The following is a 27,442-nucleotide window of genomic DNA, read 5'->3' as shown; positions in this document are numbered from 1 at the left end:
TGCCAGTAATCATTCTTGCAACATAAGGATAAACCAAAGCTCAAGTCTTAAGAAATGTAAAGGTTATATACTAGATTCATTCATTTTGGAAAGAACAACCCTCAATTATAAACATGGCATTACCTATAGCAAAATGCTCACCAGTTTCATCTCCTGATGTAAGTACCTCTCACCAACTCAAATGAATGAAGAGAACACTGTAAAAGAAAGAAAAAAGGACATGTCTGCAAACTGCCAACAGACATGCACACATCGCACCATCTGATTCTCATCAAAATTTGATACAGCTTTTGCAGGAAGAAAATTTTTTTCAAGCAGCATCACCTCTTGCCTTGTCTGGACCACCATGCCCTTCTTCGGCGCCACCATCCTTCTCCTGCACCACAGAAGCAAAATAACTCTCATCGGGCGTTCTTCCCTCACTCTCCTCAGGCCCTTGTGGAACTGTAGGTGAGCTTGAGCTCCCTTGCTCACCCACCAAGCTGGTGAGCCCATTCTGTTTCAGATACGTCTCCAAGGGGAGGTTTGCCTCCTGGAGAAGGCTCATCATGCTCAGCCTGGGTGGCCCTGCCTGTGGAACCTCATCACTCCCAGGATGGCAATTCAAGTTTATCTGCCTCTTGCTCATGTCCAGCTTCTCAATGACGGTTCGACTGTATCCCGGACTCAACTGATCACTCTCCTGATGGACATCAAGATGCTGCACACTTCTTGACAAGCTACCTCCCTCAGGTTCTTTCTTGCTGCCCCAAGCGTCCCTCTTCTGAGCCTCGGCCTCCTCACGCTCGGACTGGCGTTTCTTTTTCCTCATCATTAGTGTTTTGAAACGCCTTTTGACCGTCAGACAAACGTTGCAGGTGCATGTAGGGCTATGCTTTGGGCCCTTTCCGCTTGGAGGCTGGATGCACACAATGCATGTGCACCCAGGGCGATGCCGTGGATGTTTGGTTGTCGTTGCAACTGAGGATGTGGTTTGATTACAAACATCCCCCAGAGCTGCAGCATTGGCCAAGGCATCCAGACCAGATGATGCATCCAACACTGCGAAGTGCTGTTTGCAAGTAGCATTATTTTGCTGCCTCTTGTGATCTGCATAAAGAATATGATATATGAGAAGCCCTACGCTCTAGAGATGGACAACTAGCAAAAACTTGTACTCTATAGCAAAGATGTGCATGGATATACATAGTCTAAATTTTGTGAAATGTTGGCAATAAACCACAACAAAAAAGAAAAGTAGAACATGTCGACATGGACAAATCCCACAAACCTAGCCCAGGGCCATGAAAGTGTAGCAAATTAAAAATGAATGAAAAAAAAATGATATTGCAATAAACAACAGAATGTGTGCCAAATACGAAACAGAAAAAAAAAAAAAAAACTACTGTAAGGTTGATAATGGAGTAAGTATCATGCCATCAAAGTACTTGTTAAGAAAAAAAATATGTTTACAGTAGCAAGGTTAACCATATGTATATTGACTTTATATAGTGCAAAAGAAAAGTTGAATTTTGAATATCACCAAAAGTTACAGCCTTAACATCCCGATATATAAGAAACCTATTCTTGTCCTCAAATTAAACCGAGTCTTTTTGCAAAGCACATATCGATATTAAAGAAAACTGCATCACTGGAGCCAAGGATCATCCCATGTGGTGGCTGATGCAAGGGCAGCCCCTTAGAGCTGCTCAGGTGCTTCCCTAAGACTGGCAAATACAAGAATCTAACCAGGTCTCTCTTTTAAGTGCTTAAACATCACAAGAACTTTCCTAGCACCAACACCATGATCTGTGGCATATTAAATCCTTCTACTTAGTACTCGTTTGCATTACCCCCAATTCACATACCTGCATACTGTCGGAGAAGACTTTGCAGGTCTTTCTGGCTCAATTCTTCTGCCGCAGAGCATGAAGATCTGCAGAAACGTCATAAATGAGTAAAAAAGAAGCTGACAACAACAAGATATTGAGTAATCACTAATGTTGAAGAGGCATCTAGGGCACAATGCTATCACAAAAGTGAGACGCATGTAATCAGACAAAATCAAAAGCTACATCACGACAGCTTCCATTATGGAAAAAACGAGCAACAAATCAAAGAAAACAAAAGATGTGATCTCTCTTCATGATGGCAATCCTTCCAAAATCAGCCCTTATGGTGAGGCCAAGGTTATGTCACTGAAACATCAGAAAATTGATCACCTTCAATATGGACACACTAAAGGTCTCCAATAATTGTTTCCATTAAAAGAAGTGATCTACTTTATCCCTAAAATTTAGTGATAATGGAAACCGTCGCCATCTTGATCTCTACGATATCCTTTTTGAACTTGCTTCTCTTCATGCAATGCTACTTTATGTTACAGCTCAAGTGAATGCAGAACTAGTACAATTTCGGGAAAACCTGTAATGCATTTGGTACAATTAAGTTTATGTAAACACATTGCATACTTGCACCTCCCATAATTCTTAAGACACACTGCTTCCTTGATTCAGATATATTCACTCTGGTGCTTGATTTTCATGCATCTATATAAGCAGATTTTCAAAATACCCTACCATTGAAACTTCCAACTGTTGAATAATGACATATAAATATTATAAGAAGATTTCTTATGTTTGACCGTCAAATTAGCAAACATAATTTAAACCAGGGTATTTAATGTAATATTATGATCTTATAAAGAGAGAACTGGCTTACATAGAATGAACAACCCATCCATCCCCAGGAAATCCAATGCCTAACTACAGAAAGGACAATGAAACATGTTTGTGATCTAGTATTATGCAATTAAGCATTGACAACCGATCATCAGAAGTTTTAACATGGTGTTCACAATTTATTTAGAACATTTTGCAAACATTACTACCAACCTCTTTGGGTCTAATGTGTTGTCAGCGCATGTCCACATTGAAGGAAGAAGAACATCATTGTCAGGCAACCGACGCCATTTAGAGCAATCATCACATTGAATCCATTGATCTCGTTCCCTAAAAGTATCAAGGCAATAATCCATATATGAATGTATACTTTAGAATAGATCTTTTCCCAACAATGTGAAGCTGATGAGGAAAACAGAAAGCAGATAAAAGACTTGCTAAAAATAATAAACCAGCTAAGTATTTAATGGTTCAGCACATGCTTTCTAAACAAACTTCATTTTATGTAAAATTGAGCAGGCAAACATGGCCAAATTAAATTCTTTGTTTTAGTTTATAGTCTTGTATTTCTCTTTTATTTTAGTTTACGGTTTTGTGATGCAGCAGCAATATGCAGCTCAATGTTGTCATAGGCACCTCGCACTTTCCTGGCTACCAAGCAGGGTGGCCACTCAAGCGCCCAAGTTGGACCAAGCCAGGCGCCTCATTGCTTTTTGACCATTTTTTTTTGAGATGGGTGTCTATTTATGATATTATTTATCACTTTATATTCTATCCATGTTTTTTGATATGTGCTATGAAATTTATTTACTACCTAGTAAATTGTGGTATATTTAATGAATATGATGTTTTTCATGTGATCTTTGGGAACCAAATATATGTACCTAAAATAATTTGACTATACAAGATCGTAATATAATTTTTATTAATTCTGGAGATTTTTTAAACTGTAGGGGCAATTCGAGGGGTCACCCTTTAGAACCATCTAGGCGTCTTAACAACAGTTCAAATAATCAACTCAAGATGCATGTAGATCAAATTTTTACATGATGAAGGATTACAACTGCTTGATTGGGATGAGGGCAGGTATGTTGTGCCCCACTCAAACACATGATTTCATCTAGCTGATCATTGCAGAGCAATAAAGAAGGTTTTGATTCTAATAAGCTTTGAGTTGTAATGCCTTTGCCATCGAGTAATAGAGGTATACTTGGGCAACATTACGGTGCAGCACAGCTGGCACTCTTCAAGCTACAGTACATGAAATGTAGTTTGATATCTCAAATAGTTTTTTTCTCCCCTTGAGTCCTAGTTTCCACGGGTTCAGACCAACTTTGCAGGAGCATTTTAAGGATTGCAATTAGGAAATAATCTGGTTCGGCTAGACTCATAGAAAAGGGATCTAGTTGGCCAACCAGGGAAAAAAAGGGTATAAAGGACGGTTAGGATATTTCTATAGGAATGGGCTGAAAATCCAATAGAAATCGAGCCGATTGGCCCATTGAGCTGCATTTTCTGAAAGCCTGTCCATACCCAACCTAAGTTCTAGCTTTTGGGCTGCAGGAAGAAAGAGGATTTGGGCTAGGTGGTATTTGGTTGATACAAGGTCACGCTTAAATAGATGGTCCCATTAACATCCTACAGGATTTTCAGCTTAATCTTGTAAGAATATCCAAATAAGCCCTAAATGATCTCTCTCTCTTCCCCCCCCCCCCCCCCCAACACAATCCTTTCCCTTCTCTTTCCTTTTCTCCTCTACGGCCTATTTGGATCGAGAGAATTGGAGAAGAGAGAAAAAGATGAGAGAAAGTAAAAGACCCTATTTTCGTTAGGAGAGAAAATAAAGTTGGTTTCTCTAGTTTTCCCTTTGGTTAGGAGAGATGAGTTCCTCTCATTTGTTTAGGAAATTAGTAGGAAGAAAGTTAAAATCTTCCATTCGGACGGACGAACGGGGAGTGAAGAGAGGAGAATTGGAGAAAATTTGTTTCTATCCAAACTCCTTTCTTAAATCTAACTGAAAGTGGAGTATTCGGAGAGAAGAGAAACTCCCCTTCTCTTCTCTTCTTTCCTCTGTTTCAAGAGTTTTTTCCATTTCCTTTACTATCCGATCCAAAAATTCTCTTTGGTTCTTCTCTCATTTCCCTTCTTTTCTTCTCCTCTAAGTATCGTTACCTATCTTCCTATTCTATCAATCTATGCTGCTATCGACTGAATCCAACAGCGGCTTGATCATCTTTTTTAATTATCTAAGGATATTATATTACATGTTACATAAGTTTATTAAATTTGATTCTTGTTACAATCTTTTGTGTTCGATAGCTGCATTTTTTCATCTTGAGTCCTAAATATTTGCTTGCCATCATCTTATCCTACAGTTAATTTGATAATCCTACATCAACTTTGGCCGGATTTTGAATAAAGAACTAGCTCATTGCTAAAAACCTAATGAAGTTTGATTCTAGTTTATACTGCCATCCTACACTTAGGAAACGCTAAACAATTTTTTCCATATCATGTATTGCCCCAGTTTTCAGTTCTGTTATTGGCTGTCAAGTACTCATGGAGAGGAAGCAGCAAAATCACTTACAACAGTAATTTTGTCTTTGGTTTGCTCATGCATGGCAGGCTGTTCCCCAAGTAGTCCTGCAAAACCGACTCTTCCAAATGAAAAGAAGGCAGCCTGTCTAAAGCTTTAATCTATTGGCTACGGACACGAACAGGTTCCGGTATTTCTTTCTCATCCAAGTTTCAGGTTGAGATTAGGGAAACTGGGTTGTATCCTTCAAGCAGAAAGTTCCAAATTCAGAATTACTACGCTAATTAAAAAACGTGACTCAAAATTAGATTGACATTGAAAAGCTCACATGCATTAGCATGCTTTATTCTTACCCACAGGTTACAGCAGCTGTGAGACAAAGGATTGTAATATGAATTAAACCAAAACTTATTCTGCACTTCTGTGTCGAATAAGGTAGAAAATTGCTGTCTCAGTACTGGACCCCATACCGGTACCATCCAATTATAATGTCAGAATATGATACGGTACAAGATGGTAAGATGTACAGACTGTCAGTATGGTACGAGACTGCATATTAGTTCAATATTGGTATAGTATTCCCGGTATGGTATGGTACCGACTAGTACAATGAATCTTGGTAGAAACAATGACCTTATAGAATAAACATCTAGGAGTCCTGATCAAGCAAATTTTAAACTTTTGACTTAAGGAGCCACGAGTTGTTGGAGAAATGCTTTTCCATACTTGCTAAGAACAAATTCAAAATCCATCACATGGCTTACAAATTCTCTGTTGCCTGACAGCCTGTGGCAGTATAAACTATGAATAATTTCAAATCAGAAAATGGAGAATCACAACTACAAACTCACGTCCAATAAGTTAACCTTGTTGAGTATAACCTGAAACTGTTTGGCCAATGATAACTTTTCTAGCACGTTGTTTAAATAATACAAGAGAGAATTTTTAGAAAATAATTACCAAAAACTGGTCTAATGAGCCTGCAAATGAAATTTGATCAGCTGGACGAAAACCTTTGGGTATCCGAGTAAACTATGTCATTTCAACAAGCGATGGGTAGTGGCTCTGCACTTAATATCTCTAGTGCCAGATAGATAGTATTAAAGTGTTTGAGCTAACAAACTAATTGAAAGGGGTCTGAGTTAGCTCTTCCAAGAGATGCACAATTAATGAATACAGGCAGACCTCCCCCCACCCCCCGGGAGAATTTTCTTGATAGATATGAGTGTCCATGAGGTCTTGGGGTTGCGCATGTTTCATGTAAGATTTTAAATTAGAAGAATACTGAACATGGGGTTATTTACCATAAGTCATGCATATAACCAGAGCAATCTTGTTGTAAGTGATCACACTTTTTACTAAACAAGCTGACATGACTAAAGATGGTCAAGTAACAATCATATTAGAATAAATGCCTATTTTGCACCTCAAAGGCTCAATCCTTAGAAAGTCCAGATTGTCTTATGTCAAACCTATGCACAGGTCGCTGAAATTTTATCTAGATAAATAACTGGATTGATCTTTCCAAAAACAAGTTCACAACGCCAATTAAATAAAGAGTACAAATATAAAAACTACTCTATGCTACTGATATCTAAGTATAAACTTCATCAAAACTGCACATGCTTATATGCTGTTTACAAGCATGCGACCCTGCCAATATACATATGCATCAATATTTGTGCTCCTCAGTTACTTCTTAGGAAAACTTTTCTGAAATAAAACAAACAATTGTATAGCATAATCATCCTTACCCCGTAAGTCGTGCTGTGTAAATGGTTTTCTTCCCAAGAACTGGGGGTTCCTGCACCAAAGCAGTAAAATGGATCAGTTGCAGAAACCCATTTGCATACCGAAGTGGATTCTTAAACTAAAACTGAAGGCAAATGCAAAATTCTCTCTCAGCCAAAAGTTCCCTGATGTGAATATAAATGCATTACCAAAAAAAAGGAAAAAAAAAAGTGCATTTCACAAAGTGAAAATTGAAAGCAGAAGATCAGTGGCCGTAAATGTCCAACAAATGGTTGCTTCGAGATATTAGAAAGTTAGTGGCAGCGAAAAGTGTGGAAAAGTCCAAAAAAAAATCTGAGAAGAGGACACCGTGCTAGTAACAAAGTCAGCTAGATGAGACTCCTTGGAGCAAATGCCATCAGAAAATTGCTACTTATCAATTTTTGCTCATTAATTTAAATAGTTCAAGTATGACCATTTGTTTTACAATGTTAAAGTATTCAACTGATTAAATTTGTTAGATTCATATACATGAAGTGGAATTGACCAGTAAACAACAAATAAAGGAAGTCCAATTGCCACAATCACTTCTATTATGAAGTAGCATAATATATAACCTTGTTACATGCAACTGGTCCTCTTGGTTGGACCATTGCAGAGTGTATTAGTACTTTGCAAGAAATAACAACAGCAGAAAAGACAACTGAGAGCAAATGGTTCAACGAGGTCACCACATGGATGCTTTGGAAGATGAATGATGGTAGGCTCATGCAGTGGACCAATTGATATGACTAGGTAAAAAATCATTGCGGACAGTAGAGCTGAAAAATATTCGAAGGCAGATGGATATAGGAAGTATGATGTAATCAAGAAAAACACATTGATGTGATGTTAATTTTAAATTGATTGCCCAAAATTTGACGATTCCAATATAAAAGGCCAGGATTACAGCTAAGACATTTATGAGTTAACGTGAAGGAAATTGCTGCCGATCTCATAAAATTAATGGTACCTGAATAGATTGAGTAAAAGTCAGGTAGATAAATCAAAACCAAGTTCTTATGTACGAGACTATATCGATCCATATGGGTGTTCGTGTTCCATGCCAAATTGGAAGGGAACTGGTATGATATCACGCAGTCACATATCATATGTGCTTTTCTGATTTGGCACTTTACCATGTGTCAGTATGGGGGCGTACTGTGCCATGCTATACCATATTGGTGAGGTACCAATATCAGTATGAGACCCGATACCAAGATGTAAAAGCTTAAAACAAAAAAGATGGTATATTTTGCTTAACTACATACTTTTTATTAATATATGTGTTGAAATCACCACTTGTCCCAAAAGCTTAAGCTGATAGGATGAGGTAGATATATAAATCACCACTTCATGGGATTGACTTTAAAGAGACCTTCAGTCCTGTTGTTAAGACCACCACCGTTCGCATTGTTCTCACTATTGGTGTGACTAATGGATGGTCTCTTCGTCAACTCGATGTCAAGAATGCTTTTCTCCATGGACATCTTCTAGAGGAAGTCTATATGGAACAACCACCCGATTATGTTAATGATGTCTATCCTCATCATGTGTGTCGGCTTCAAAAGGCACTCTATGGTCTGAAGCAAGCTCCTCGCACTTGGTTTCATCGCTTTAGTGCCTTTCTTCTTCGTCTTGGCTATAGCTCACTCCATAAAGGTTTTCATTGTCTTGATCACGCATTCCATCGTGTATTCATCTCTCACCATGTGGCATTTGATGAATCTTTTTTTCCTTATGCTGGGAATTCACCATCAGCTCCTTCAAAGCTTGACAACATTGTCACATTCTTCAAACCTTCTATGGTCCTCTCTCTACCATCTCCATCTTCTCAAACCAATGCTCCAAAGCCTTCAGTCACCAAGTCATCGGTATGTGTTCCATGTGCCATTGAGCAAGTTCCTTCATTCAATCCTGAGCCAACCTACAATGAAGACAATCATGTTATGCCTCCACATCCCGAGTTGGAACCTTCCAGCCTTGGGTTAGAGCATGCTCCTACTAGTTCCATGCCACTTAATACACATCCCATGGTTACTCGGAGAAAGGCCGGTGTGTTCAAACCAAAAACTTACCACTGTTTTCTTCCAGATACACACTTTTATCATTGTCCTCTTTTTGTGTGAGCCACAAGGTTTCAAATCAGTTTAAGCTTTTAAGACAAGAGGTGATTTCAACATGGTATCAGAGCAGAGATCCTGAGTTCGAACCTTGTCTCTGCACTCTTTAAACCCCATTATCAAAAAATTTCACATGTTGGTCTCACCCATTAAAGAAAAGTCTAGCCCACACATGTAAGGGAGTGTTAGAAAATATAAAATATATAAATAAATCTACCTCATCCTATCAGCCTAAGTTTTTAGGACAAGTGGTGATTTCAACAATATGAATCCCTGGAAACATGAAATTGTTACAGGTAATATGCCATTAAGCAAAATGGAAATCAAGAACTGAGGCAAAAAAAAAAAGTAATACAAAGGATAAAGCAAGCAGGTAATAGAGAACTTGGCATGTTAAAATAAGTAAAACTAAAAGAAACATAGAGCAAAGGTTACCCCAGAATTTTAACAGGTTTGACTTACATCATATTCTTCAATTTCATGATCTTCAATCATGACAATGCTTGGTCTGGCATTTGGAGCTGGACGCAGCAAGTCTTGAAACTCCTCCCAGGTCAGCAAAAGCTCCAAAGCATCTTCAGCGTCCATATGCAGCCTCCTACATTTGGCACCAATATTGCGACTTTGGCTTTGAATGAATTGCAGTCCCTCATTTGGCCTATCTTCATGCTTATCTGTCTGATGATAACTAATATCCCCGTGAGCTTAGATATTCAGATTGAGAGATCGAGTGTATATTTGCAGCTCTCTTTAGCGACCAAAGAAGTTCAGAATAACCACTTACTGTAGGTAGGTTCTCATTTACACCAGGGAAGAATGTTTCATTGCCAAGGGCACCATTGGCAATGGCAGAAATCTGAGAATCCTGCTTCAAGTTTTGGAGTAAGCACAAAAATCAAAGTTCAACACCCCCCCCCCCCCCCCCGGCAAAAAAAAAAAAAAAAGCATTATGCAGATTATAGCAAATCATATAACAATCCCCAAGAATACATATAGCAAATCATATGAACTATGTTAGACTCTAAAGATGAAGGGGGCAGAAGCTAGATTACAAATATAAAACATCGGTTTGTCCAATAGCTAAAGAAAAACACATTCTGTGTAGACTATAACTTGTCAGGAGAAAAAAGATGCCTAGAGGCTTCTTACCTGCAAAGGTGCAGTATTTGTTGCCTTTCTAAAGCCCATCACGAGTTTTCCTTCAGGATCTATCCGGCTGAAAGTCACTGAGAAGAAGAAAGGAAGAAGAAGAGGGCCATGAAGCAGCAATGTTATCAATTAAATTACACTATTAAGTTAAACTATATAAATAAGTGGAGAAAACTAGTCCAGGAAGTGATAGCAAAAAAGAATAAATTGAGGACTCATGAAAAGGACACAATATGAAGGACATGCAGCATCATTAGATAAATAAGCACAAACACCTAAACTAATTAAGATAAAAGCATATTATAGAAACAAAAAAGATCTTCCAATTATATCTCAACACCTAAACCTGGAGAATAGCCTTTATATACTGCCCAGTTTTTGATAGACAATCATTCCACTTATAGCACAAAATGTCTCATATATTCATGGTTTGCTGAACCGATCCAAATAGGATGGGTCAGCCAAGACCAAACTGAACCGATGTCGACCCAAGACATTTCGGCCGTACGAGTCAGTTTGGCTTGCAAGCACTCGATCAATCCATCTCTCACCTACTTTCTCTCACCCACTCTCTCTGCTCACAAGTCTCATGGTAAAGCTTCCCTTCCCTTATCCCTCTCTCCCCCTTATCTCTCATCTCTCTCTACCACCGCCTAGACTACTAGAACCCAACACTCTCTTTGCTCGCGAGAGTCAGGTGGCAACTGAACCTTGCAGGATTCCCTCACTCCATCTCTTCCTCTTCTTCTCTCTCTCCCTCCCCCTCTCTCACTAACCCCACTTCACCTCCGCCAACGGCGGCAATGCCGTGGTAGCTCTGCCTCCACCTTTCCTCTCTCTCTTTCCCTCCCTCCCTCTCTTTCTTTCTCCCCCTCCCTCCCTATCTCTCTCCCTCCCTCTCCTTCTCCCTCTCCCCCTCCCTATGTCAGTACATTCCAGCATGGTATGGTATGGGCCTATACTGTACCATATTGGTAGCCGACCAGCATGGGTAACAATACTGATTCAACGATCCTTGCATATATTCACTATGTTTTCCACTAATTCTCACCTGGTGGAAATAATGCCTTGGGTTCCCAAAGGAGTGTCTGGAGCAACAGAATAATTAGTTAAGCAAATGCTAGTAAAATTGTAAGACAAATTCTAAGGTCGCAGGATTTTAGGATCATGTTTATATGTTTGGTTTTGTTGCATGGGCAAATGACAGTTAGAAATGTATTGTTCAAGGTAATATAGTGGCACAAAATAGCATTCACTAGAAAACAAAAAAATAATGCATTTAAAAATAACAAAAAATCAAGATAGAGAAACCTACCATAACTATATCAAAAGAACACGTGCAAACAAGAATATGATAAACCTAGTTATCTAACTAAATACAAACAATGAATCAATAGTTCGCAGCAACATCATGTTGCTTCTAAGTGTAGGAGCAAGCAGTCTTTAATAAATGCCATTAGATTCAAAGCATTTTTCAAGCTCAGTAGAAAAGCACTCTACAACCCACAGACTTGTGAAAACTAGACACTTTCCAATGACTTGGCAAGAAGAGATCAATTGTTGGAAATAATTAACAAACTCGGGTACTCCTTCCTAACAATCTCAGATTTTTAAAAAGGACAGATTGTTATTATATCAAAGGTGTAATTTCTAGCAAAGTAGTTGAGATGTTTAGATGTGTCATGCATACTTTCATGGGATGATAAGCAAGGTTCCTTCAAATATTCCAGTCTGGATTGCTTGCTAATGCTGGTAGCAATAGTAAAAGATGGTCTACAGCATATGCATGCACTGGGTAGCTTTCTAATTTCATATCCATCAATGGAACCTTAGAAATTACCTGTATCACCAGCTTGCAATTGAAGTGACTGTATGCATGGAGTAACACCCTCTAAGACATACATTCTGCTGTTGTTATTTGGCCAAAACCTGAACTGGAAATGCCATTCTTTACCCTTTGCATCTTGAACAGTTAGTGGAAGGCCTTCTGGTTGAGAAATTGGAGGAAAATAAGCCTGTAGAAGAATCATGTTGAAATGAGAGATATTCAAGATATGAGAACAATCAAGAGTCATGAAGAAGGGGAAAGATCAAACTGGATTCCCTGATAGTGAGAAATCAAAATAGCTGATAGTTTTATGTATATGTATGTACTCATGTATGTATGCATGCATGAAGAATTTATGAAACTCAATTTTGATTTGGGTCAATCAAATTTCATGGTCATAAATAAGCTAATTGTGAAGAATTTATGAAAGGAAAAATTTATATAAGCTCATCCATAATTCTATATGCATATTTTCATATTTTGCATAAGCTTTTTCTAATTACATATGTACTCAGTACTCACCCACCATGAAAGATAAATTCTTATAGTAGACGATAAATGAATTACTAGGTGATCAAAACTCTAGATGTCTGGCTCTCTAGGCAATCAAAGTCGCTTTGACCACCTTCATGGTGGTTCATAGAAATGCCTTCAAAGCATATTAATATGATGTAGCATAGTAAGACATCACATACCACAATCAAAAACCTGATTCCAGTCCCTGCATCGGTTATGGGATCTAAGCTGATAATAATAATTGTTTCATCAAAATATACAAAATGAATTTTCTAGAAAGGAATTGAAGGCGTTAGAAGAGAAAACAAAAGAAAAAAAATTGAGCAAATATGGCATTACCTCCGCGCAAGCTTTGGGAAGAACTAAACGTCCAATACGACCTGCATCACTTGCACTCAAGACCTTCTCAAATAATGGCACAATTGTAGAATTTGAGCTTTTATAGAAGAAGAATTAAGGAAACTGAAATAACAAGGAAATATGAAAAGGCAACAAGTAACAATATAAGCTCAAGAACGAACTACAGCACCCAATTGATGTAAAGACATGCTGTTATTATCCTGAGACAGAGTTATGAGGATACTCTCCCGATATTTGTTGTAGTTCTTCATCTGTGATCCTTGGCCAATAGCGTGGAAGTAGTTGATTCCGGCCCCTTCCCTCAGCAGGTGGCCTTGCCACACGTATATGTGAAACTCCATCTTTTGATGCATCTGGAGTAGCTCCACTAGCTTCCTTTGGAAGCTGTGGCAGAAACTGGTGAGACCTTTGTATTTGCTGAAATGCAGAGGAAGCTATATTTTGGTCCCCTCCTTCAGTAAGTGCATTAGGCGGGGGCAGCATGACAAGAGGCCTTTCTGCACTTGAAGTCCCCAAGGTCAACCTCCCTACCTCCCCTGCATTAGGGGCCAAGTGGTTCCACCTGATATGCCGAAATGATCCATTTACACTCTTTCTCTGCTCTATATCTACAATTCTCTGTTGATTAGAGTCAATATTTTTGCCCAACCGCATAACCACCTTTCCCTTACCAACAGCACTAACATCCATTCTACCATCAGCAGAAATGGTTGGCAACCCAGAGGCACTACCTGCAATTGTTTGATCAACATTATTCACCTTCTCATCTTTTACGGTTCTAGCTGAGAGAGCAAAAAGCCTTTGATTGTGTTGAGGCAAAAAAGTTTGCATGACTTCCCTTGAAACCTGAAAAAGAGAAGTTTCAGATGACTCAGACTGACATGATGTTCAAAAAAACTCTTGTTTCTTATAACGAACATCAGTAGTCGATGAGCATAATCAACTATTTAACCAGTAACCAGGTCAGTGTCAAAAGGGCACTAAACTTGAGAATAAGGTGCATTTTCTTATGGTAAGTGGGGGTCAAAATTAACTCAGACAGAATTTAGACTTGGGACACTCCTGCAACAATTCAAGGGCTCATATGAGTTGTTTGATAGGCAATCTTAAATCAGGAATTGGACTGAAGGACCACTCAATTGGATTTCAGATTCAAATAATTATATTAGCTGAGTCTTAGAGCACATCAGGTTAATAACTGACCATTTTCAACCATCTCACAGTCACAAATTATAATGGACATGGTGGATAGATTAGCTAGGTAAAATGGTCGATTTTTTCGCTGGAAGTTAATATTCGTTGCATCTTTCTATGGTTATATAAACTGTGGTGCATTTGATATGCTGGAAGGTATCTATCTTACAATGTATTGACAAGGCAGAGGTACGATTTATTGTTTGTGCATGAGAAGACAATAGCAGAGATTATACATGCATAGATACTCAAACGTTTAAGTACTTAAGCGGACATAAACGTATGCATACATACATTTTGTAAGCAGATGGATGAAATTGGATAAAATCTTACGAAGGCAATTTCTGAATTCCTCATGCAGCTAATACACTGAACTCCTCCATTGTCAAGCAGATCAAATGAAAACTTTGAAGCAATACATCCACAATGTAGGCGCTGAAAAAATCAGATTCAGTAAGATATACTATATTTCAGAGCAAGGATAGATGGAAATTAAAATTATAAAATGTCTTCAAAAAATTCACTTACCTTGCCACAAAAAAGACACTCCCTCCACCCAGATTCATTTTGGTGAAATATGTCACAAAAAATTAACTGCTCAAATGCCATCCTAGATCCAAGGACAGACATGACAAGAATATAGTTAGCATGTTGCATGTCATTATATTATTTGGAAAATAAGTAAATTGGATCAATTGTTAATTGACCTGCTTTAAAAGGAAGAGGATTAGGATTATTGGCACACAACAAATGCTAGAATATCTATAAAATTAAGGCCAATATACCATATACATATGTGGAAATAGAAAGTGCCAAATTCATAAATTGATTTCCTAAACCTGAGTGTAACTGATATATTTTTGCTGCTTTTTTGTATTATGCTGAAGATTAAATTTAATAAAATATTCGCTGCAAATTCAGAGAGTAGGACTCAAAATTAGAGTTTACCCATGATCTGTAATAAAGATATGAAGTAAACAACAAGTTTCATGCAAATTGTATGGTTCAAACAAGAAGCATCACATAATTCATGTTGGTTTGCAACTGCAACACATAACCACAATTCTTGATTCCAAACTAGTTGGTTTTTAGTTTTCCTTGACAAATACTGCAGTAACCTATAGTAACATAGAACCCTTGTCTTTGAAAATATCCTAAAAAAGCAAATGAAAAGAAAAGAGTAAATCCCATTTAAGCAAGAACTGGATGCTCTGCTCAAAAAATAACCAAACAGAGAGCACACACGGAAATAGAACCTTCCAACTCACAAAATCAAACACCGATGTGATGATAATTTCAGAAAATGCTCGCGCATTTGAAAGTTTGGAAGAGGCAAAAAATAATCATTTAAGCCTAGATAATGGCCCTAAACCCAACGAAAAAAGAGTAACCAGGTTAAAAAAAAGATTAGAAATTTATAATAAAATAAAGCATACCCAACTACAAAAGTCAGAAATTGAGATAGTCCAGTACACCAAGAAACCAATAACACTATCACTATCTCCACGTAATCTCAGGGCCAGTAAACGTAACAACAGAACAAGCGCAGACCACAAGATCATGTACCTCAGAACCACAAAACCAGAAACCCAAGGCCCCACACATCCCAAATCCAAACTTTTCATCAAATCCAAAAAAAGAAAATTAAACAAAAAACAAAAAAACCTCCAAAAACTACTTCAAGGAAATGCCAAATTGTCCAAAATCCCCAATACTGAAAAGAAAAAAAAAAAATCAAACAAAGCATAGTGATGTAGATTCAAATCACAAACAGCGAGAAGAGAAAAGAGATAACTTTATACCCGCACTTGCTGCAGAGGTTCGCGAATCCGCCCGATTTCAGCCTCCATCCCTTCTTCCACTCGCCCTCCAGTGTGGTGGCTCCACAAGCAACGTTTATGCACCGCTTCGTCTCCATCCCGAATCCCGTCTAATTCCACCAACCTGCTGATCCACAAACCCCTCCTTCACCACTATACCCACTATTACGTAACAATCAACCCAAGAAAACCCGCAAAACTACTGACGCGTACACGTTAAGATGGAATCAGAGGGGAAAAAACAAACTTCATCTTTTTCTCACCTTTCTCCTTTTCCTTGCTTCTTTTGCCGACAAGCGGGATCACGTCAGCAGCTCGTTCCGATCTCACAACCGAACTCCTCAACAGAAATCAACCTCTCCGGCGAGCTCGAAAAGGCAGCGAGAACTCGAGAGACAGATCGATCCGGCGACGAGAGAGTAGATTTACGGGCTCCACGGGTAGAGATTTGCTGGAGATGGACGGAGAGAGGACTAAAAGGAGACCAAGAGGAGGAAAGGAGACACTGCATGCAGTGAATAGGAGATACACCTCCGAGGAGGAGAAATACGCCTCCAAATGATATCAGAACGGGGTGAGGATTAAAAAAAAAAAAGGCGAAACTTTTAATTCATGCACCACGACGCTTCACGACAGCCCCGCTGCCACTCTCTCTCTCTCTCTCTCTCCACCTGCTGTCCTGAAAACAAATGAAACAACAATTAATACTTCAATTAATTTTGGTTCGGTGGAATTCTTTGGACCCCGCTGCCCTCAGCCGTGCGATCGATGGACCCGCGTTGATACGGCTCCCCGGTGAGGTCACCCCCAGTGGTGGGGGGTGGGCCATCGGGGAGTGTATCAATGCGCTCGGTAAACTGACGTCAAACCGCCTGCAAGCATAAAGCAGCGCAACTGCGCAAGCCAGGCGACAGCTGCGGCCTCACGCGCCCCACCCTCCGCGGTGTAACGTCACCAGGTGGTAACGGGACGGGGGAGCTCGGCCCGATCCGAGCCATCGGTTCGACGATGGAGGTGTTTGGGGTCCATTGGGTGTTTTACGAGGTGGGTGTGCCAGCGGCACAGCGTATGAGCAGGGACCCGTGATGGACGGCTGGTGATGGGACGTCGCACCATCGCAAGCTCTACGGGGGTCTGATCGTGCAAAGCCACGAAACCCAGCACAAGCTTCGTACCATGTGGCACGAGATGACTGGCTCAATTCGCAGGGCCTGATCTGCGGTACGCGTGGTAATTAAAGTGTTTTGGTATCATTGTTGGGACCCAGAGCTGTCGTTTTGGTTTTTTTTTTTTTTTTTTTGGTAAAAATCGTTTTGGTTTTTCCTTTTGGAAGTCTGATTGGGGCTTCGTTTTGCGCGTGGGATGGGATGGGCTCCAGAATCAGAATCAATTTCGAGTTGACGAAGATCACGGAGGAGTTTTTATAGGGGGGCAAGATGGAGGTAGGGGATTGGTTAGCTATACATAGGGTAGGGTCTCGGTGGTTAAGGGGTGGAAGCAGGGGCCCACAGATCTTAGGCCGTTGAGGTCTGGTAGGCTCGAGAGGCAACGGGAGATTATGGGCCGTCTGATAAGCTAACAAGTGGGGGAAGGCCGGACCATGAGGCGATGGGCGTTGAAGCCATGAACTCATCCTTCGGCACCGTTGGGACGTCGCAAAAAAAAAAATAGTGACATCTCAAGGCAAAAAAAAAAAATAGTGACATCTCAATTCTCGGCCATCTATTTTTATATTTAAATTTATTTAAATATAAATAAAAATTTTAAGCATATGATAAATATTTATATTTATATTAATATATTTATTTATTAATATATAATATATTTATATTAATAATATATTAATAATATATAATATATTTATATTAATAATATATAATATATAATATATTAATAATATATTAATAATATATATAATATATTTATATATAATATATTAATAATATATAATATATTTATATAATATATTTATATTAATAATATATTTATTTTATTAATATATAATATATTTATATATTTATTAATAAATATATATTAATATATTTATTTATTTATTAATAAAAATTTTAAGCATATGATAAATATTAATATATTTAAATATTTATATTTATTTTTAAACAAAATAAATTTATATATTAACATGCTATTAACTTAATTTATCATTCACTTAGTAATATTTTTTTAATTTTTGATTATAATTTAGCTATTCGATTTATATCAATACTTTTAGTATCCGATTTGCCTAATTTTCAGCTCTAGACACACGGCATTATTGCCTGAGAAGTTTAGTAATGAGCATCTTTATCATCTTATTGAGTTGCCACAGAAACTGTAGTCTTAAAATATTGAATCACTTAGTTCTAGTCTCTCTATTTTGAGCTCACAAATATGTTGATGTCTAAATCTTCTTCTGTATTTGATCGTGCTTTGATCATGCCAAAAAAAAGCGCTCTCTCTCTCCATCAACTATTTCGCACTTGAAAATAACTTATTTGAGACATTTCCTTTATTATAACCAAGTAAGAACAAAATGGCCATGCATCAGATCAAGGCTTGTCATGAGAATATATGAGGCTTGCGTGCAATCCGGATTTTTTTTTTTTTTTTGCTTAAGATGCAATCGGGATTTTGCCTTTTTTTAAATACAAAAAGCGCTGAATTAATGGAGGAGAGATGTTGTAGATTGGGAGTCTTCAGCAAAATTTCTACTCAGGGATTTCTTGTGCGGCCAAAGTTAATGCTGGAGTATGGCATGAGGTTTACGTATTGGATCGCGAGACCAATACGTAATGCATGTCATTCTCATGAAAGGGTCATATATCCTTTTTTTTTATTATTTTGAGTTAACGAGTCTTCAAAATTTAAGCAAAAAAAAAAAAACGAGTCTTCAAAAGCTTGGTTCTTTAAATCTAGCAGCACGTTGGGAAAAGCGCTCCTTTTTTTTGTCTTTTGTCATTTTATACCGTCTCTCTCTCAAATCCAGTTGCAATCTTAATTAATCTGAGTGCAAAAATATACAGAAGGGGTTGACTTTACCCAATCTTTTAGATGCGAAAAACAAAAAGTGCCATAATGAAGATTATACCATAAAAATAAAAATAACGACCACCATTAGTTGTATACCGCAGATGTCCCTACTGCCTCTTTTTTTTTTTTTTTTTTTTCATTGCGGGTCACAAGTTTCTGCACCGGGCACTTCCGCAAAATCTTAGCCCCGTTCCAACCATACTACCACCTTGGTGGCATTCCTGCTGACTTCAAGGAGTCAGAAACAACAGTAATAAAAGGACATTTAATATAGAATGATCATCCTAAAATCAAAATTAATATAAAGAGAGATAATAAGATGACCGTATTTAGTTATACTATAATGATTTTATATGGCACTTATCTCCACCCTTCAAATTACCATCTAACCTAATGACGAAATATCCATTCTTAAGGTCAGAAATCCAAAATTAGCCTAGGACAGTAATCTTAGGTTAAAATATAAAAAGACAAAAATATCCCACTATCTGGCGGAAAAATTGGTATATAAATATATCGTTGATATATTATAATAGTATTATATATAATATTATATTATATTGATATTATATATAATATTTATCATATATCATATTATAATAAATTATTAATCATATTATTATATTATTATTATTCAATAATAATTTTAAATTATAGTAGAAATATTATTATATTTTATATTTATATAATAAAAATATTTAATATCTTACTTCTAGTTGCCTTATTTTCTTGATGAAATTAATTATTATCATTAAAATAAATAAAAATATTAATTCTATAATAATAATTAATATATCTTATAGAATTAATAATTTATAGGACTAATAAATATTTTTTATAGACTATACTAATAATTAATATATAAATAAATATATTCATTATTTTTATTATAATATATTTTATATGAAATAATAAATATATTTTTTGGAATATATTAGGGTAATCTGGGTATTATATGGTAGGTGATCTTGAATTCTCGTGACATACCAAACTAGTTACTCGTACATACCTGGAAATCTTTGATCACTCAAACATAACATACCAAACGTGGTGATCTTAAATCATCGAAGATTAGCCTGCCTCGAGATAAGGATCACCAGTGATCTTATTTAGGTCACCAAATGCCATCTAAGTGTGCGGGCACCAGTCCATCACCTTCAATATACGTGCAAGGTGGTCACGATAACTTCCAACCATCTAGATTTAGTGGAAGGCCTAGGTTTCCAATCAAAGCCGTCTTCCCACTCGTACATGGGCAGCCCCTGAGGAACTTATATTACTTAGAGAGTTAGAGTTAGCCGTCGATCATTGCTTGCTTTAAGATATATACAGGCCAATGGATGATGGGGTTCAAAGTGCTTTACGATCTCGGTGCTAGGTAATCCAACGGTGCATCCATGTGAAGGAAAGTGAATTCTTCTTTTGCACTAAAAATACAATCTATCTCAGGGAGCGCCAGCAGCTCTTCATGTAAACTCTTGTGTGCCTCACATACATGACCCAACCATGCTCTCTACTCCACCCTTTTTGAACCCTCTTTCCATGAAAAATTATACAGTAGATCAGGTCCATCATGGACCTAGGATGAATTTCATTCTAGATCCCTGGTGAAGTTGTTCCAGCTAATAATTTCTTCCTTTCCATCGCTTATTCCGACATCACACGAACAAATCTAATGCCCAAGATTCTTTAAGGTGCGCTGTTTGCCACGTAAGGACATCTCGTTTGAGCGCTGCATGGAACTGTGCAATGTAAATCATGCACGGAAAAAGATCCGTGCTCCAAATCTAATTATCATTGCTGATTTGACCTGCATCAAACTTTTTCCAAAAAGCTTTCATCCATTTCAAGGATCTTAAAGCTCAAACATTTCCAAAGGAACAGCTTCTGTTGCTCTTTTGTCGATCTTCTTACTCTTGCCCTCGATCCGTTTCTGATTGCTTAAATCTTCTTCTATGCACTCCATCGTATATGCTGGCAAAACTGCTGAGCTCATTTTATATCATAGGCAACATATCTAGGACTTGATGATGATATGCTTGATTTTATGAAACAGCATTTCCTTGCCGATGGATGATGAAACTTTTCCATCAACACTCAACAGGTGATGCAAGTGTTCCCATGTGATGCCTTCAATTGCATTTGAGCAATAAAATCTTCACCATACAATTTCACTGGTTTCTTTGCTGCTTGCTTTGCGACATTGTTATTCATATATTTTAAGTGTCCTCACTGCATCGAACAGTTTTGCTTTTGCCTCAAAAATAATTTAGGGCATGTTTGGTTGGAGAAAATTGAGCTATGGGGGGGTCCTCCCATTTTAGCTGTTTAGTTGCAAGGAGTCCTATTTCATTCAGATTTCAGAAAAAATCGAAATGCCCCAATTCTCCAAAATTCAATCTGGACTCTTACCTAATAGTTAAATTCCATTTCGATTCCAATTCCGCAGTCACGAACCAAATGCATTGAGGAATATAACCATTCCGATTCCGATTCCAATCCATTATGATTCCAGTTCCAAACACATTCTTGATCCCTCTCCATTCTGACCATCAGTTTATGGCTTCTAATTAAAAACAACATCCCATTTGATTGAAGCAGGATATACTCCAAATGCATCTAATAATCTTCCCCATTGACTAGGCTCATTAAACAGTACACGAAAAGAAAATCTACCGAGAATTCTTATCTCTCTTAATCATGAGGAACCAAAATAGCTAATGCATCATTAACTCTCCTCTCCCACATGAAGTAGTAGAACAGCATTGCATGTTATCATTCTTGGAGAATAGCCTGCTCTTTTCATCTCATGCAAAAAGGACAGTGGCTTATCAATCTCACCTCCCATGGCAACAGCTTGAACCATCAAGCAGTAATTATGTCAAAGGTGAAGGGCCAAAGTCCATTTCCACAAATAGCTCTTTTAGCACTTATATCATTGATTGTTGACTGTCTGCAAAGATCTTTGAGGAGCATGTTTTTTTTCTTCTTTTGATGAAATGGATAGATCATCCAAAAAAACAGAAAAAAAGAGATAATATAAAAGAGGTGGGATAGTCTTGTAGCGATCCCAAAGGACACCATCAGGAAGTTTAGCAACAAAAAAGGTGATCCAATCAACTGCTTTGTTCATCTTTTGGTATACACGAGTGATTTGAAAGGCACCATAGTCTCTCGTATGAATATCCTGTAGCACCGGATATCCGTGCTGACGATCCACTCGATTACCATAACCGAGTCTCCTTCAAGATAAATACAATTTCATATCTCTACCTAAAAGCCAGCCTCCTACATTTTCTCATACGTCTTCCAAGCTGCCAAAATTTCACCCATTTCAACATGCTCTGTAACACGGTGTTAGAACTAATGTAATCTGGAAGGCAATCTCATTACCGCAGTTCTTCCAACGGGCGTAGCCCTTCCAAAGGCCTGCCTGCCTTGCAATACTCTTTAGCAATAATTGGTTTCAGTTCCATCTTCCGAGCTCCCACGAACAGCTCCATTGCCCCATCAATGGCCAAGGTGAATATATAGATAAGGGCATCTTTGGAGATTTCTTGATTTTTTTTTTTTTGTAAGAGCTGAATGGCCTTCTCCAACCTCCCCACCACAGGACAGTCCAGGGATAAGTCCGAATGGTGGGCTCGCACCCTATTCGGTTCATCTCGAAAACCTCAAAAGCTTTCTTTGGTCTTCCCAACTTGCACAAGAAGTTAACCTGAGAGCTGGGAACATGATATCGTTTTGATGAAACCCAACCGCACCATGTCATCTAAAACCACTTTTGCCTCACCTGGATCATTCTTTCCGCACAAATACGGAATCATGATGGAGAAGGACAGAGAATCTAGCGACAATCTCTGGGGAAGCTCGGAAAACAGACTCCCAGCAGACTCAATTCACCGGGAGGGCTCGAAATGGCCCTTAGTCGGCCCGAAGACCGTTGGGCCAAGATGCTTTGGGTCGGGCTCCTGACCGAATCTAAGAATATCAAGAAAGGGCTTGGGCCTAACAATATGGCCCAATTGAAATTGGGTCTGGCTTGAATCAATCTCATCCCGACGTAGGCCTAGATGGAAGTTTGAGCCTGACTCCAAATCCGGTATGGCCCGCACGAGACCAGTCCCCTTAATGCTTAACCCGTTACTCAAACCTACTAACCACTCCTAACACTAGATTAAACCCTTAAAGCAACTTAATCTCCTTCAGAATCTGCTGCTCCAGAGAAGGATAAAGATTCTTATTCTAAATCTGTCTTTCACCCTATTTACACCATGTCTTGACTAGCCTCAGAAGCTGACGAGCTCATCTAGGTCCATTTGGGCTGTGGGCCGACCACGGGTTTGGGCTGGGTCACGAGAATCGGCCTTGGGCTCGGATACCGATGCCCTCCACGACATCGGGCGAGGGTTAAGGTTGGGCTTGCTTCAGGGCATGTTCTATCTGGGCTTTGGGTCGGGTCAAGTTAGGCTCTTGCCTAACTAAGCCCAGCTTGAAGCTTTGCCAAGCCTGTTGGACCTAGCCCGACCCTCATGCATCCCCAGACATGAAACCGGCCTGTTTTTTGGCTTCACCAGAAGCCGAAGTCTGCCCCCTTAATCCCACCCTTCCCTCCCCCGCGGTGTTTCCGCTCTTCTCTAATCTCTCCGGCGGCCGGCGACGACGGCGGTGACTGACGCATCTGACGCTGTTCCCTTCTTTTCGCTCCGATTCCCCTACTCGGTACCGTCTATCTCTCCTACCCTCCGGCATCCCAGCTGCGGCCTGCCCCGCGGTCAGTTCGCTCGCCCCAGCGACCGGCGGCCTGCCACGGGCCGCTCCCTCTTCCCCCCACCCTTTTTTTCCTCGAGTATTGTGGCGTAAGTAGAATATTTTATTGAAACAAACCTTTACCCCCACAACTTTTTTATGATTAGCTTGGAATTGAATGGCTGAACTCTTGCTGCACCTATAGCAGAATTCGTGTTTGTCATCTTCAATGGATCTTCTATGTTTGAGAAGTTACACCTCCATGTAGTGTAAAATTTCTCCTCGGGGATTCATATTTAGTAGGAAAGTTAATAAACCTGTTTAAATCATTTCTTTTTAAGCTAAGAAGGTGCCCAAAGGCAAAACTTTTAAGTATCTTAGAAACATCACAGACGTATAATCAACTTGTATATGGGATTGCAAGTGCGATACAACATTATCCATATGTTTCTAAACCCTTTTGACTTTACCTTGTTTGCCTTTGTCAGTGAGCCAATCGGCTCGATACACCTTTCTGTATGCATGCTGGACTTTGCTCTGCATTACATCTTGACTCTTTTCCTTAAAATGTTAATAACAGATCAATATACTAAGGTGATTTTCATGCTTAATTAATGTACATTAACAAGACCCAGAGAATGTAATTACATTACAAACATTTATTCATCTTGGTAGAATCTTCAGCTATAGCTGCATTCTTGATCCGTTATTGTGCTTCATAGATGGTCGGGTTGGGTTCTTATCTAAGCAATTCGTTGTTATCATAGCTAATAGTCTTTATATCTTCAATGTTAAATTATGTTCTCTTTTGAGAATTTGGAGCCCAATTACATTCTATTATTTGAAAATTTCTGACAACAGCTTGGTTTTACTAATTTTTATTATTATATTATTAATTCCCAACCCATATGGATTTGATATTGTGTCAATGTCAGTGCAGTCGTTTAACACCCCCTCTTGCTTTCTTATTCTTTCAAACCTTCACCTCTGATTTCTATCTTAGTCATCAAACTTACAGTTGGGGCACATCTTGTCGTCTGGTCTATCCTCTTTTGCTTGCCCGCTTATTAGACAATTGCAAGCTCTCTCTATCACTAATTGTGGTGGAGTCAATGCTAACATAGCACTGTCTAGTATTGAATATCTTGGAGTGATTCGGGTCATAATTCTGGAGAGGTGTTGTGGGGGGTATGCCTTGATCTTGATTTGTTGGTCACTCAACCAAGGGATATGGCTAGTAAGGAACACTTTTCTCGGGGAAACTTGCAAGACAATTTATCATTGCCAACTAGCTGGGCAGAGGATTGGAAGTGGCGATCGCTAGCACCATTCTAGGACCACCATTTTTTATTACACAAACCATTTGCCACCCTTCATTTCTTGAATCTAATAGTTATATGGATGTGATTAATCTGATTTGAGCTCATCGATGAGGTTTGACAGATTTTGTATCGAACATCCAGTTATATACAATTGCTCAGCCTCATGTGCCTATAAATATTTAGGTCATCTTTCTATTTGGTCTCATTAAGCTCTCTGGCCTGTTGAGTGTAAGTCGAAATCAACAAATTTTCATGAATTTGGAGGCACTCTTATCAGGATTTCTTTTCTAAAGGTCTCTCTGTATTACTCTTACACATGTTATGCCTCCTCTTTATGGGAATTGTTTTTTTTTTTTTTTTTTTTGAGGAAACAGTAGCAAGCCAGCTCAAATTTCATTGAGAAATTAATTATACAACAACAGCATGCAAGAGGGGACTTATTAGTCAGTGGCTAGCTGGTACAATTATATGCTTGTAGAAGTTTCAAAAAAACAAATAAATAAATAAATAACTCCATTAAGTGGGTATTAGGAAGTGATACTTATTAGACACTCCTTTTATTTGTTGACAGTAGTGAGATCAACTTATAAGTGGATGATTTCACATGTTGGCTGAAGTACAAAAAATGTGGCAGATTGCCGAAAGAAGAAAATGAAAATAGATACAGAAGTGGCAGATCATCCTCAACTGCTGTGGATAACTTGTTTCTAGAAACCTCTCTTCATGCTTGGATCTTCTCTTTACTCTTTGTAGTAGAAGATTATCTTGTTTGTCTCTTGGTGTGTTCTAGTTGCTGTTGCTTTATCTATCAAAATAAAGTTGCTTTGTTTCAGCTGAAAAGACTATTTGGAAAACTGTTCAATTGATTTGTCCTATGGTCATGCCTAGACACTACTTTTCAATGAGTGTGATACTATGTTGGAGCAGATGGGTGGGTTATTTATGGGCATTGTGAATGGCTGACCGCCTGCATACGTTAATACTTCCAAACTTGAGCATTGTCCTAATATAGATGCAGCCCCTGTTTGAAGAATGAAGATGATATATCACCAACAGAAATATGTGTGGGCCTCATAATCGCTACTGCTAGGCTTCGTATCACCCTTCCTATCCTCCCCCAACTGCAAATTTTTAGCCACACAAGCATATATTTAATGGCATGGACAAATTCATATTTTGGCAAAGAATATGAGAAGATGTATTTAGTGGGAATTATCAGAGACAAGTGTCCATGAAGGGTATAATGAAATCAGTGAAAGAGTAGTTACTAGAATTAAGAGTAGTTGTTGCAAAGCCAAGCAAGGGACTAGTCATGATAGCAACAAATAGTTGGCCCAAATCCTGTATCTCTTTACACATTGTAGATGAAATTGTTGGTGATGCTTTGTAGGGGGTGTCATGCATGTTTTACAAAGATTCTATAGTGTGTTAAATAATTCAACAAGAAAAAGGTCGACTTGTTATTGGAGCAGGTGAAAGCCATGGAGATCAGCGAGTAAATTGATCTTTTAGTTGTCAGCCACCAAATTCATAATTTAGGGTCTCCTATTTAACCCTTTCTTTCATGCATACATGATAGTTTTTGTCTTCTGAATTGGTCTCTCTTATGGTTCTCTTAAACAGAACAGGATCTCTGCATTCGATCCTCTAGAATGGCAGGTAGAATCCCCAAGCCACTGCGCATGTTGGGGTCTGCTGCGGCATTAGTGGTAGGGAGCATATTAACACTGTCACTTGTCTCTTCTGTAGCCATCCATTCATTGCAATCAGTTGCAGAAGCCAAGAGAGTGAGGCATTTATTCCATCCCTATTGTTGACATGATAGTCCAAGCTTTATCTTGCAATTGAATTTGTATATGCTTTGATTTTTGTATTTGCAGAGAAAAGTGGCACTGCCCTGCACAGTTTGTAAAGGAAAAGGCTTCTATGCTTGCAAATTGTGTAAAGGGAATTCAACCATAGAATGGTCTCCCTTGTATGATCCAATTGTCATCAACCCATGTCTCTGCCCAACTTGCGATGGGAACAGGTCAGGTTTCTCGACACTAAAGACTGACTTATGCACTTTGAGGAGTTATGGAGTTCTCGTGTCTGCTTCTTTCCATGCCCACTCACGATCTCCTGTTTGTTTCAGGGTGCAGCGGTGTCTGAACTGTCTTGGGAAGGGTTATGCATGAATTGAAGGGAATTATGGTCTTTCTGGCGTGTTGTGTTGTAAATAATAATGAGTTGCACATCAAAACTTGGTGTGATTTCCACGATGCTTGTTGTCTGCAAGTGCATTTCTAATTTATCGTAGAAATCGCAAGCTAATTAGAATATAAAAGCAGGTTATTGTGTGATTCTTGGCTAAGAGATTATATGAGTATTACCTGGTTTGCTGCTTTA

General features: G+C 38.6%; 2 protein-coding genes across 4 annotated transcripts; one reads left to right on the top strand and one right to left on the bottom strand.

The window, feature by feature from the left end:
* Window positions 1–47: 47 nt before the first annotated feature.
* LOC103720400 (B3 domain-containing protein Os07g0679700) lies at window positions 48–16,637 on the bottom strand. The gene is given in 14 exon segments (XM_089928018.1): window positions 48–1,089; window positions 1,848–1,915; window positions 2,874–2,990; window positions 6,951–7,000; window positions 9,552–9,795; window positions 9,797–9,954; window positions 10,239–10,315; window positions 12,079–12,253; window positions 12,922–13,018; window positions 13,166–13,788; window positions 14,470–14,571; window positions 14,665–14,746; window positions 15,939–16,109; window positions 16,220–16,637. Coding segments are annotated over 13 exon segments (2,688 nt in total). The 5' UTR covers window positions 16,055–16,109; window positions 16,220–16,637; the 3' UTR covers window positions 48–310.
* Window positions 16,638–23,553: 6,916 nt separating this feature from the next.
* On the top strand, window positions 23,554–27,442 carry LOC148699667 (plastid transcriptionally active protein). Of its 3 annotated transcripts, none has more exons than XM_088713603.2 (4): window positions 23,554–23,842; window positions 26,683–26,841; window positions 26,935–27,083; window positions 27,189–27,442. In XM_088713603.2, exons 2-4 carry the CDS (start codon window positions 26,707–26,709, stop codon window positions 27,229–27,231), a joined length of 327 nt encoding a protein of 108 aa, XP_088569729.1. In that variant the 5' UTR covers window positions 23,554–23,842; window positions 26,683–26,706; the 3' UTR covers window positions 27,232–27,442. The 3 variants fall into 3 exon arrangements, with proteins under 3 accessions (XP_088569729.1, XP_088569728.1, XP_088569727.1); XM_088713602.2 differs by having other exon boundaries at window positions 23,555–23,842; window positions 26,678–26,841; XM_088713601.2 differs by having other exon boundaries at window positions 23,555–26,841.

This window comes from Phoenix dactylifera, chromosome 17, assembly GCF_051530095.1.
Source record: "Phoenix dactylifera cultivar Ajwa chromosome 17, Ajwa_hap1_PhDact_Kaust_v1.1, whole genome shotgun sequence".
NCBI classification, from domain to species: Eukaryota; Viridiplantae; Streptophyta; class Magnoliopsida; order Arecales; family Arecaceae; genus Phoenix; species Phoenix dactylifera.
Note: the sequence above shows the minus strand (reverse complement) of the source record. Positions and strands in the feature narration are given on the sequence as shown.

Coding starts and splice junctions, on each gene's coding strand:
- LOC148699667 (XM_088713603.2), top strand. CDS start 26,707: ATGGCAGGTAGAATCCCCAAGCCACTGCGCATGTTGGGGTCTGCTGCG. Junction 26,842..26,934: donor CAGTTGCAGAAGCCAAGAGA/GTGAGGCATTTA, acceptor TTGTATTTGCAG/AGAAAAGTGGCACTGCCCTG. Junction 27,084..27,188: donor CCAACTTGCGATGGGAACAG/GTCAGGTTTCTC, acceptor TGTTTGTTTCAG/GGTGCAGCGGTGTCTGAACT.